This window comes from Serinus canaria, chromosome 1A, assembly GCF_022539315.1.
Source record: "Serinus canaria isolate serCan28SL12 chromosome 1A, serCan2020, whole genome shotgun sequence".
NCBI classification, from domain to species: domain Eukaryota; kingdom Metazoa; phylum Chordata; class Aves; order Passeriformes; family Fringillidae; genus Serinus; species Serinus canaria.
Genome location: NC_066314.1, coordinates 32236454 through 32250472, shown reverse-complemented (window position 1 = coordinate 32250472; position 14019 = coordinate 32236454). Strand labels below are relative to the sequence as shown.

Genomic DNA, 14019 nt, shown 5'->3' with positions numbered 1-14019 from the left:
AACAACTACTTTACAACTACTTACTGCAGTATATCTGTATTACATAATACATGTTTTTTTCCAGCATTGGCCATAAAGGCTGATTTTAAATCAAACTAATTTTAGAACAGGACCCTTCATTAGAATTCAAGGGGGAGGAGACAAAAGAAGAAAAAAGTGAAGAAACAAGGGTGGCATGCTAGTGTTCCACACCATGCATTTAACCAAGCTGCTTCAGGAGCTAGTTTAAGCTATAAATCACTAAAAAAGAAGCGTATAATGAACTTAGACTGCTAGAGGAAAAATCACTCTGTTCGGGATTTTTTTTTTAATACAAGGCTATTTCTACAGAACATGTCATTTTACTGTCTTAGGAGGCAAACGCCTACTGCACTAATAATCTATTATCATTACAACTCAAAGCCACATCTTTATATGCCAGTGGCAAGTTAAAAAAAGCCTCAGGGAGGAAATCACCAAATCATTAAAATCAAATATGCTTTGAAGAATATTTGGGGTCTGCATTCAGGGGTGGGGAAAAACGTGCCTTTAATTATTTTTTAATTAAATTAACTGTGAGTTTTAAACTTCAGAGCATTACAAACTGCTTTGATGTTTCACTTCCCATATCAACCTTTTAGCACAATATAAACAGTTATGTTCCCCCATCCTGAGATAAGCTTCCCACCATGTGAACACATTCACATGAATTCAAAAGCAGCTGTCAGTGTAGACAAACCCACAAACTCTTGCCATAAAACAAAGCCTACGATATAATTCTATTAATCACTCTTGCCCATGACTGGACAAACACAGAAGATCTTCAGAAAGATATTTCTAAATATGTAACTTCTGTTCTACTGGAATAACCTATAAGTTATTTAAATCCTCCAAGATTTGTATTAAGACACATCTTATCACCCCTCAGTCACAGGAACATGTGGAACAACGGAACAGTTTGGATAGTCGAATCCCCACCTGCTATGACCATCAAAGCATAGATTTGCACTGTAAGAGTGCCTAAACTCTCCTTGCAAGTGGGATGACTCCTTCCAGGGGAGCATAGTAAGAGAAAAAAAATCATTCTTCCACAGGATTCAGCTCAGCAGATATAAAACTCCTCCCCAAAGCTCCCATGCCCACTGCTGCCAGTGGGGGACAGCATAACAGCAACTGGAAAACCAAGGACACCCGACAGGAGTGAGCCAAACCAAGGGGGTGCTGCCAATAACTACTGCCTGAAAACACCCTTCACATGATCATCTCAGGCACAGGTGAGCACAAAGCAGCTTTTTGATGACAAAACACAGAATTAAAACTCCCAGGAACTTCACTGTGACTTGGTGATCATAAAGAAGTCAAACAAATTTGCATTACACAGCCTGCCGTATTTCAAACCAACTTACTTGATCTTCTGATAGCTGAACACTTTTTTAGGGTTTTAGAGACAGTTCCATTCTCATTCAGAACTTAAGAAAGGTATATATCAGGAATTACCTGCATTTTATAACAAACCAACTATCACAGTATCGGGACAATCACAAGTGCCCTATGGTTTAGCAAAGCAAAAGAGAAACCCTGGTAGAACATGCCCTGCTAGCAACAGAGCCACTCTGATTTACAAAGCATCACTGGTTCTCCACCTTGCCTAAATACTTGGCATTTATTTGGGATAATGTTACACAGGCTGTGATCAGGTCTAAGATATAAGAACTGTCTACACTGTGAAGGGCAGACAGTGGCTGGCTAATTGGCACCCAGCCTCATCCAGAATATAAAAAACTCACCATACTAAGCACAGGAACTGTCTGCTTCATTTTACAGAACAAGAATTCTGACCAGAGCAACAAAAAGCCAGAAACCCACAGTTAAATCTGCTTAATGAAGTCCTGTTGCTCACAGGTTTGAGTTAGCAATAAGAATATTTCTCCCAATTATTACACTCTTGGACAACACAATCTACTGAACATTCACTTAAGAAAAATGTTGTAATTTACAGCTCAGAATTAAAAGTTTTACAGAAGATATTTTCTTTAACATACTTTAAGTAAAACATGGTAGTTTTAGTTAAACTGAATTTTATTTTGCTAACATTTTTAAAGCAGTAAAAATACCTCCTAGGCAAGCAAGGGACCAACAAAAGTTCAGAGTAATAGATCACATGGTCAGCTGAACACTAATACCATTTTTCAATTTCTGTGAAAACAAATTTGTTCCCATGAAGGCCAAATCAGACCCCAAAGCAATAATATGCAGTTGATATGGAGAATGTTTAGAGAAAGTATTTATATTTATCAGCAATTCTTGTTACACTTGTTATAAGCAACAGCAGTGTGAGTCAATTGCAGACTTAAAGAAGAAGGAAAAGTAATTAGCACCCAAAGAATTAAACAAGCTCTTGCTTGGCTAGGACCTTGAAGAAAAAATAAGGGGGAGCAGGGGGGAGTGTGGGAAATTGCTCAGGAACAATTTTTAATGTAGTCATAGAGCTCAAAGAAAAAACTTAAGAAAGGCAACCAATCACATAAATTAATTCAACTTATATTCAATGAGAATAGAAAAATGAAATTTAGAATAATGTGATTATCTGATTCAGAGATTTATCTGACTGATGTCCAGAAGCTTTGCTGTCTCCTCTGACAATCATATGCATATGCAGTAGTCTCTTACCACTACAGTGACTAAAAGGTAACTAAAAGTAATTCAGTATTTTAAGAGTCACTTCTAAAATAACTAAAATATATTACCTACCTAAATAACTAAATTATATTACCAAATACAACAAAAGACATTTCAGTCTTTGAACCCTACAACAGCCCCACTCCATAAGACTATCTTAACTAGCTACTGTGAAACCATTTACTTAGATCCTGAGATCTCCTTATCGGGCTGTCTAAAAGCAGCTAAATTATTTTCATTACAGAAATAATTGATTAAGGCTCCTGACATTAGTTAACACCCCATATCTCATATTCTTGGAAAGGGAAGAAGGCATTCAATTAATTCAACAAATAAAGCACCCCTGAATGTCAAGTTAAATATTCCCAGTTCATCTTAAGCTGACCTGCTAACTCATGCAAAAACTGCAAGCTCTCCCTAATACTAGATTTTGCATCAAAATTAACCCAAAGAGATCGATAAACTTCTAAATACAGAAAATTAGACTTTAGAGTTACAAATTTATGTAGACAGTGCAGTAGAAAAGTAACACTGTGCTAAGTTAGGCTCTGTGAAAGCTGTGACAATCATGACCAGAAGATTTCTTTAATGAAAGATCAAGTTCCCCTTCATAAAGCAGATTTCTCTTGCATAGATTACATGGGAGTCTGGTTACTGCTTGCATCAGGTTGCCTGCACAACTAATGTTCCCCTGACTCTGCTGTTCCTACACTGCCAGCACTTTTACGTGGGTACCTAATGGAGCAACTGCCTCAAGCATGAATTTGTGCTTAAGCTGTGTATTTTTCCACAGGACATAAGACATCGATCCTACATGCAGAAATATGAACAGGCAATTTTTCAGACTGCACTTACAGCAGGACAGATAGAATACTTTCTCTTCCTTCTTTCCAACAGAGCTCCTAAAAGACAACAGAGTCACGAATCAACTCTGCATCTCAAATGACTTTTACCATGCCTCACATGTATGCAGGATAATTTACTCCAGTTTGCTCTCAGCAGTTGATAAGTGCTCATATTATCCTTCAAGAGATGGAGCAAGTCTTGTACACAAAGATTCCCTCCTTCTCCTCATCCTTCACTATCAGTTATACCTATTTCTAGCTTTCAGCTGCCAAGTCCATGCCACATGGAGAGTTAGGGACTTATTTTAGCAGTTTTCAAGAGCATCCCCTTATAGCAGCATTTACCCCTGGCTATATCACAGCCTTCACATGGGTCTAATTTCTGAATCCAAGTACTCCTGGTGATGGAAATGGGAGCCTGTATGTATGACAGGATTAAAACCAACTTTCCTCCTGTTCATATTTCTGTTCCTTGGTCTTCAACACTTAGGTTCAACAGTCTAGCCTGACAAAACCAGAAACCCTTCTGCAGAAACCCTCGCTCTCCACCGCTTTCCAAAGTTAAACACACGTGCATGGTAACAGAAAAGGGGCTGACTATTCTTTAAGTCACCAGTCTGGAAAGCTGGGGGATCAGTTCCTGCAGCTGGCTACAGCATGTACCTGCTGTGCATTTTAGGCACAGCCTAGGTCACTTGCCACAGGTCAGCTTTTCTACTACTTGCAAGCCAATCAAAGATGCAAAAAAACGGGGTTGGGGGTTTTTTACATGTTTTATCATAAATGGTAACATAAGATACCTGTCTATGCCTATATTACATAACCTTTCCACACATCAATAATATAATAAAAAATTGGAATACAGTAGTTCAGACTGCATCTGTTTTGAAAATTTGCACTGACTCTTATGCTAATCTCAATAATACTGATTCTTGAACTTACTAATTTAAATCATGAGGAGAAACAATGCAGACCAATTCTCCCATTATGCAATACACAACCACCAAATTCCTAATCTTTCAGGCAGTGCCAAAGAATATGCCAATTTCTGTACACACAATCACAATGGGTCATGGTGAAATCCCTAGTGCAGTAGCTGGAGTTTATATGGCTTTCAGGTGCTTCTCATATGAACTATGAGAATATTTTACAATTAGATAAGCAACTGTGAACAAAAAGACTTGCAGAGTCTCAGCTTATTTATCTAAGTGAACACACCAAATCAAGTTCCTAGTGGACTGAACAGCAAGACAAGCTGTTCATTTGATCTTGAGGCATCAAATTCTTCAGAAGAGAGGAACCCTAAAAGAGAAAAATAATGCTCTAAATGAAACATCTGAACTAAACTCTTTCCAGTTTACAGGCCAATGTGACCTAGGCACAACTGTACATAAGAAGTCACTGAGAAGAAGTCCTCTACAACAGAGGTTATTAGCCATCAATAAAGGTGTTAAACTACTTGTGAAGTATTAACAAATTTGTTTTATTACAAACTTTACTTCAAGGGGGACAAGTCAAAACGTGGGATTCCTGCTTCAGCAGAAATGAAATTAAGCACTTAAATGTTTGGCAAACTATCATGTTCAGTCAGAGGAGAACTTGATATTCAGTTTTTATTATTACCAATCAGGCTTTAGAGAGACTGTATTGATTGTGTATTGCAAACACAAGACACAAGGGCTGTGCACTATGAGGAAAACTATAGCATGGTTAAACTGTGCATCCATGCACTTGACCACACCTTGGATCAGTGAGGAGACACATCACAATACAAGCAGTCCTAATTATGGACAACAGGGATATCTATAAAAGATTAGAGACAACTGCCTTTGTAATTTGCCCCTAGTATATTATTTTATGTAATTTATATAAGAAACACACTTGCAAACAGCATTTTCCACAATTACTGAGTGGGTAAAGAGTGAGACAGAGAAGCTGGCAACCAGCACACCAAGTACTCATACATACCCAACATCAACATTTGATGCATCCTCAGAGGCAGACAAACCACTCCTGCTTTTACTATTATTTTCAGCACAGCACAGATTCCTCTGCATACACAGAGGAACACAAATTCCTCTCCAGCACACACACAGATGAGTAACTAGAAAGCATTCTTAATTGCTACATAAATCACATGTGGCTACTTAGCATAGCCAAATACACGTCTGCATAGGAAGCACTCTCCTCAAAACTGTCTGCAGTACTTCATCAACCTCACAGAACAGCAAGCACACCAAAAGGAAAGCGGCAATTACTCACCCAAGTCAATTCTTACCTGTCTACAGAAACGTGCAGGCTTTGGCACTGGCACCTGAACCCATGCAAAAGCCTGATGATGCAGTAGTCAAGTAAGAGCAGCACTGAAACTAGGGGCATGACAGCACGCTGGGCTAGCTTCAGTCCATCAGGGCACACCTCTACCATCTGTGGGACTGCTGGTTTTATGACCTTTCCTGAACACTGGTCTCAAAAAAGCACAAATCCATATGTGTGTGTGTCAAATTTATATACATAATTCTAAATATTTTGTGTGTATATATAAAATCTAAATATTTTTAATATATATATATTTGTGTATATATAAATATATATAACATCTAATTTTTTTTTTTAATGTGAGCATGCATTTTTAAGAGCCCTACTACTTCTACCTAAGAATGAAGTGCAGGATATACTGAATAGCCTGGCCCAATGTGCTGCCTGCACATTGGCCTTATCTGCCTATCCATGAGGAGAGCTGAACAGGAGACCTGTCACTCCCATGTCTCTCTTCATGAAGCTTATATTGCCTGTCTTGACTCACTAGTATAGCGTAACAGGCAAAATGCTGCATTGTATACCAAGCACTTAATCCAAAACTCTCTGTTAATCAGTTTATTTAGAATTACAGAATATCCTCAGTTGAAAGGGACCCACAAGGATCACCAGTCCAACTCTTGACCCTACATAGGGCACCCCAAGAATCACACCATGTGCATGAGAACCTTGTCCAAATGTTTCTTGAACTCTGTCAGGCTGATGCTGTGACCACTTCCCTGGGGAGCCTGATCACCCTCTGGGTAAAGAACCTTTTACTGATATGTAGCCTGAGCTACCTATCAGTAAAATACGTAGCTGAGCCTCCCCCGACACACTTTCAGGCCATACCCTTGAGTTCTGTCACTGTTACAAGAGTGGAGAGATCAGTACCTGCCCCTCCATTTCCCCTCACGAGGAAGTTGCAGATGGCAATGAGCTCTCCCCTCAGTCTCCTGCTCTCCAGGTTGAACAGACCAAGTGACCTCAGGCACTTCTCATACAGCTTCCCCTCAAGACCCTTCAACACCTTCATTGCCTCCCTTTGGACACTTTCCAATAGCTTCACATCTTCTTTACACTGTGCCCATTCCTCACAGTTTTGGGCAATATCTTCCTTACACTGCCCAAGACCACACACAGCACTCAAGGTGAGGCTGCCCCACAGCAGAGCAGAGCAGGACAATCCCCTGCCTTGCCCAGCTGGCCATGCTGTGCCTGATGCACCTCAGGACACTCCTGGCCCTCCTGGCTGACAGGGCACTGCTGGCTCAGATTCAACTTTCCCTTGACCAGGGACCCCCAGGTCCCTTTCCACAGCGCTGCTTTCCAGCCTCTCATTCCCCAGTCTGTCCACACATCCAGGGTTGCCCCATCCCAGGGGCAGAATATGTCACCTGTCCTTGTTAAACTTCATACAGCTGGTGATTGCCCATCTCTCTAACCAATCAATGTCTCTCTGCCTTTGAGGGTCTCAACAGCTCCTCTCACTTTAGTGTCATCAGCAAATTCGTATTCCTTTCAGTCCTGCATCCATGTCATTAATAAGGATGTGGACAAGCTCTGGCTGAGGATGGAGTCCCGCAGTATTCCATGAGAGGCCACCTGACAGCCTGTGATGATTCACTTTGACCCTTTGTGCCCAGCCCACGTAGTGTTTACAACTGTTAATTCAGCACTGGTGCCACTGACTTTTTACAGAAGAGACAAACTGTATCGCCAGTTTCTACTTCAGTTTTTCTTCATAATTTTGCTACTGCCATAGCTAGATGTTAATCAGCAGGATCCTCTTCCAAAATGGTCATTCTGATATTATTCTTACACACTGATCTACAGCTGAAACAACAGATAGTGAAAAGAAGGTATCAAATTTTCTCATTAAGTAACTTTTTATTGTCTTTTTTTTAATCTCTTCAATGTATTCAAACAACCTTGAGCTCTGTTGCTCTGCAGAGCACTTTCCTGGATTCACCAGACTCTTCAGTTAAAAGAAAACTCCTTGTGTCTGCATGTCTGTTGACATGTGTCTGAAGAAGCCTAAGTCTAAACATTTTGGACCATAAAGTTATAGGTGCCCAATACTTTCTGACTGCAGCAAAACTCCACCACTCTGCCCTTCTGCTTTGCAATTAAACCTTCACAATTATCCCAACTCAATTACATCACTGAGTTCACAAAATACCCACAGTTATTAAGTGTTCCTGATCTAACTAATGCGAAGCCTAGCTACTGTACCCCAAGATTCTGGTAAGAGAATCAAAGCCTTTTTTTCTCCAACAAAAGGAAAAATAAATAATCAGTGTTTCTCTGGTGGTATTTAAATAAATGTCAATAAAAAAGATAATAATACATTGTTTGTGCTCCCGAAGTTTATAGATAAGTAACTGCCTGAGATGCACTTAATATAGTATTAATATAATAGACTAAAGAAAACAGTGGAAATGTTAAGAGTTACTCATCTAGTCTGAATACTACCTGCTGCTGGTGCTGAACTCGTGACCCTTAAATTGCTGAATCTAACAGCACCCATCACATGTTTTAGTAACTTGAACTCTGACTAGGACAATATGTTAATCCATCTCTCCTAAACCTGTTTCTTAAATTTTTGTGTGTGTTAGTAGTTACTATTTCATATAGTTAAGTCCTCAAAATTTAAACCGAAGATTCCAAGAACCAGCTGTGATGATAAACCAGCGTACGGCAATCAGCACCCTCTGCACAGAGCATAACTCTCATCTCACCTCCAGCAGCTGTCAGGCACCAGCAGGGGACTCAGAGTTCACCACAAAATGGCCATCAAGCCCCTCCAAGTTACTGACGCACACATGCCACATCAAATTCTCCGAGAGAAGAGTGGGACAAAAACACAAAATAAGGACCACTAGTTTACCATCACAGTGATGTGGGCTTAAAATAGACACAGTCTCTACCCTCCTCATTCCTTCAGCCCTTAACTTTCAAGTATTTCAGTTGCGACAATGTTTATCCCATAATATTCACTGACTGCCAAATGGATTAAAAAAAAAAAAAGAACAAAATATTACTGGATATTTTTAGTTGCCTTTTTTAAAATAAGTTTCACGACTACATGTCAAACACAAACCTAAAGTTTTTGGCTCCAAAGCAAGCCTATAATTAGAAACCTCATTTTTTTCTGGTAGTCAGGAGAGCCGTTTTCCCTAGGGAATGTTACTAAAAGGAAACCCAGGAAGAGTCGCAATGGCCGAACAACATGAAACATTAATAACAGACACTGGTAACACAAAGACATCCTAACTAGGCTTGAGCAGCTACAAATTGCATTTTACTACTAAAAACTTTTCTTCCCAATTCAAATGGGGTTTTTTTTTATTATCTCTCTTCCTCTCAATTACATGCCTCAACCTACCGAGCAAATTCATGTGGAAAAAACCTAAAAAAAGGCATCTGTGCCCAGAAGTTTGTCCTACTTCTTCCCATTTTCACCAGCTCACCCATTAAAAAAAAAAAAAATTGCTACGCCTTTCCCTTCAAACCTCCTTCTCCAACAGTGAAATGAGAGATAGCTAATTACCTTGTCAGGACTAGATAGGGATGAGACTGTCACCCTCTGCCTTTTGCCATTCCCTTTACACCTCCTCTGCTCTTACCTGTCTGCTTTCCATTTCCAGCTTTTCTATGAATTTCCTTTCCCACCACCATTACCACAGTTGCAAATTCCACTGACATGCAGAACAGACAGCCACAAAGCCAATGCCATGGCAGGGTGCACTGGGTGAGGGTGCAGGGGAAGGAACTTAGCGGGTCTGGAAGCTGTAAAGACCAAGACCAGTAAGGGGAAGAGAGGGGGAGAAATCAGACCCCAGACAGGGAAGGACCAGTGTTGACAGTGAGGCAATGGGGACATTCTTGGGTGCAAAAGGAACACGTGCATTTTTGGAAATTGCCAACAGAAGAGATTGCATTCTTCTTGCAAAAACTTTTACAGAGCCCGGTATGAAATGATAGAAAAACAGAGCACACAGCAGCATTTTATGCTTTTATTCCAAAGAACAAAGCAGCATCCAAGTGTCAAACTTCCTATATCCAAGCCATTTTGCACGAGACATCAACCAGAACTATCTCACATTTTGTGTGCAAAGTATTCACAATCCAGATGCTGAACAGAACCTGCAGGAATGGCCCTCTTGTAGCTGGGATCCACGACATCACAGCACTGCCAGCTTCCAAAGCAAGATTTCCCAAAGTACAGTGAAGTCCTGTCTCACAGAATCCTCACACATAAGGGCAGAGAGAGCTTGCCTACAGCCTCTTCTCATGTTTCAAACCCTTATAGTTACAGTGGAGGGGGCCCTCAAACATAGAGCAGGCAGAACCAAGTACAGGGATGTCCTCAGGTTTTTGCAGTCATCCAGACAGAAAATGTGAGCCCAGCATGGCTTGGAACTAGCCACCTACAATGCTTGAAAGGCCACTGTCCATTGGGACCCCTGAGAAAGGAAACAATTGCAAGGATTTACATCGACCCTGCTCAAAGTGGGATAATTCAGGGAACTGGCATGTGGAAGGAAAGTGCAGAAAGCATACACAGGAAGATGCACATCCCTCCAGCATATGGTGGGGCTTGCAGCAGCAGACATGACTGCTTTCAATTTTCCTGAAGGATGGGGGTGGGTGGGAGGAAACAGGGAGAGAAAGGGGTCAGTTTTCAAAAGTTTGCCAAACATCTTATTTTGGTATTTTCTCTACAGGGAATGGACAATTTCCAAAGGCTTGATCATACAGAAGCATTGGTATGATCTTCCAAAAGCCTACGTACATGGATAACTTTACCTCACCTGAGTAGTCAGACTGGCAGGACAAAAATATTTGCAGTTCTGCCTTTTTCATTTATTAAATTACTCATTGCAAACATTAAACAGGGCCACACTGAGCTTAATCTAGTCTCTGACACTCAAATTTTACAAGAGACATGGCTGATAAGAAACCTTAAAAAAGCTAAACTTCTAGGAGCAATAAGACAGCAAAAGGCAACATGCATTTTTATTCCCAGTGCCCTCAGACTGAAGTATTTCTCACTTAAGAAATAACGTGGGGACTATTGCTGAACCCTAAAACACCATACTGCTTATTATATACTGCAATGGTTTTATGCTGTATTTTCTTTTAGAAGTGGTATAGAAATGGGAAGAGTTGTCTAAATCTTTAATCACTCTACAGATCCTAAGCAAAGACCAAAGGTACTATCACAAAATTTTTATACCAGAACTGCAGTCAATTTATTAATCCTGTCTCATTTGCAGAATTTGATGTATTTAAGCCCATCCTTTCCCAATTAGATGAAGACAAAAATTCACTACTTAACTAAGTGAATTTTGTTTTTTCTTTCTTCTCTTTGGAATTCCATATATAACAAGGCTAAACACCAGTACTGAGTTTTTCTCAGTTTTTCTGCAGGCACAGCTGCAAACCAAATGCTCTAAACCATTTCTTCCCTGCAAGAAAGGAGGCAGAGGGAGCTAAGACAGAAGGATAAACATAACTGCCAGCACTTAAAGGTCTTCTGCAAGAAGAGAAACCCACACTGGAGAACTTAATATTTGTGTAGTTGAGAAAGACACAGAAACAATAACTATCAGCTCCCCTCTTTTCGCTCAAGGGGACATAGTATGCATTTTTTAACTAAACCTCAAATACAAACCAAAAGTAACATCCTCATCCCTACAAAGAGGCTTATTATGACTGTTATTGCTGGAAGGGGAAACTCACTCTTACTGGCCACATGACTGTTGAAATCTGCATTCAGCATTGTTTGGAGGGGTTTTTTTTCTTGTCTCTATAAATCACCAGATGAGAGCAACTGGTAGTAACTTTAGGACTAGAAATACTAGCTGAGTATTTCTGATGCTGCAGAGTCAGCAATATAGATGAATTTGTTCCAGCCTAGTAAATGCACACTTAAATATGTACCCTGCAACACCTCACTGCAGTATTCTCTTGGGAAGCATTGCTAGAGCAGAATATAAAATTTTAGTTATGGGGGAGAGGGAAGTTTTTGGTTTTTTTCCAGTCCCTCTTGCTTGGAAATGTTAACACCACACACAATTTACACATTTGCACAACTTACTATTTATACAGCTAATATTTAGCAACACAACTCATACAATAGCATTAGAAAGATGTGTATGTCTTTAGGATCTGAATTAAGACATGGACCCTCTCACATGTCACGATACAGTAACTACTCTGAGGCAGACAGCAGTTAGGTATCTATTCCCACAGTACTGTCACACCAGGATCCGCCTCTCTAAGGGCCAGGTGGCAGCCAGTGCTGGCCAAATTTGTTATCAGATGAAGTTCAGGGACACTCCACAGCACTTGGCTGCTTCCAGAGAACACCTGAGGTTAGTGGGAGGCTGAAACTCAAAATGTATAGGACAAAAATAAACACTGAGGAGAGGTGTCAAGAGAAGCACCCTGAAGAAGCAGCCATGACCTGATACATAGCTGGTCCCAGCCTATTTTCTCCAAGTGCCCAAGCTCAGGTGTAGGAAGAGGGTGTGCCCAGGCTCCCTGCCAGACTTTGGAAAGGAAACTGAAGTTCAAGAGAGCTCTTGCACTTCCTCAAACAAGAGCAGGAGTTTCCTGAGGGGCAGCTAGAGGGTTTCAGTGTAAGCAAATCACAAATAACCTCAGAGAAACAGAAACCAAGATTGGCTTTCTGCAGCAGAACGCAGCCTACCGGAATGGCCGTGGGCAACAAATGATGATTTTTGACAAGTGCCACAGGTGGACCAGAGGGCAGCTGACATAGCCAGGCTTTCAACAGCTGGCTATGTTTATAACCTGGTTATAAAGTTTATAACCAGGTCCCCACAGCAGCAGTAATACTAACACTGAAATGCAGCGGGGGAAACTACTAAGAGTTTGTAGAAAGAAGCAGACACTGAACAGAAGGAAGGCACTGATGCTGGTGGGAGCAGATGAAGAAGAAGTAGCATAAACAAAACAGGCTCGCTAGCCTATAGTTTCCAAAGACAACAGCCATCTCTACAATGAGATCCCGTGCTTTGGAAAGAGAAATGGGGGAACAGACTGCTTAGCTAAAAAAGGGTGACGTTTACCCTATATGGTTTAATGACTGCTCGGGATCGGACAGGTCCTCCACTGAAGTTCAACGCTGCCCACACAACGGGTTGGTTCGGAGTTTTTGCTTTGTGTTTAATTAGTTCTTCACCTCAAAGCCCCACTTGCCTGAGCCTGAATCCTTAAACCAAGCCACTTAAACACTTCAGAGGGCCTTTCGCTGCCAACAAACCAGCTGAAGAGGCTGTCATTCACTTCGGAATGAGCTCCGAAAGAGCGAGCAGACAGAGGCGGCAGCGGGGCCGACAGCGCGGTCACTCACCGCACAAACAGGGATTTCTGGTCACATCCCTGCCTGGGGCAGCGGGGGTCCCTGAGCCCGGCTGCCGAGAGGGGCACGCCGGCGGGGATCCCTCCAGACCCCCGTTTCACGGGAGCCCCGCTGGAAGCCTGCCGAGGGAAGCCCTTCCCGGCCGCCTCCTCCGCGCTCCGTCCCGCCGCCCGGGCGGCTCCGCGGGTCCTTCCCCGTGGGGGAGGGGGCGGCAGACACGTGGAGGCCGAGCCGGAGGGAGCCGGCCCGGCCCGGCAGCAGCTGCCCCGCGCGGCGCAGCCGCCCCTCCTGCCCGGCGCTCGGCACTCACTTGTGGGGCGGCGCGGCTCTTGCCCGGCGGCCTCCTGAAGAAGGAGGTGCGCGCGGTGAAGAAGAACTCCTCGGACTCTTCCTCCTCCAGGCTGCTGTACCCGCTGCTCATGCTGCTGGTCCAGGTCATCGGCGGCGGCGGGGGCTGCTGGTAGTGCTGGGGCCGGGCGGCGGAGAACGCCGTCCCGGCCGCCGCATGGGGCCCCGCCGCTGCCGCTCCTCGCCCAGCCCGCGGGGTCCGGGGAGGAGGAGCCGCGGCTCCGGCGGCCCCGCTCCCGCCCTCGCTCCGCTCCCTTCCTGCCGCGCGAGTTCCCGGGCAGCGCCGCCCCCGCCCGCCCGGGCAGCAGGTGAGGGGCGCGGGTGGCTCCTTCCCTGCCCCGCGCCCCGCCGCCTCCTGACCCCCTCCCCGTCCCGTGCCGGCGCCTCCGCACCTCCATGCTCATTACAGCAGCGAGGCAGCTGAGGGGGGCCCTGCTGAAGTGAGAACTTTCCAAACCTTTACCTAATAATTAC

General features: G+C 42.9%; 1 protein-coding gene across 1 annotated transcript in view; it reads right to left on the bottom strand.

Annotated features, from left to right (window-relative positions):
- RASSF3 (Ras association domain family member 3) overlaps window positions 1–13728 on the bottom strand; it is a 53335-nt gene extending 39607 nt beyond the window's left edge. Inside the window, exon 1 of the mRNA XM_030238554.2 lies at window positions 13508–13728. Within this exon, the coding sequence (XP_030094414.1) occupies window positions 13508–13636 (129 nt within the window). The 5' untranslated portion in view covers window positions 13637–13728. The remainder of the gene's footprint in view (window positions 1–13507) is intronic.
- Window positions 13729–14019: the final 291 nt, after the last annotated feature.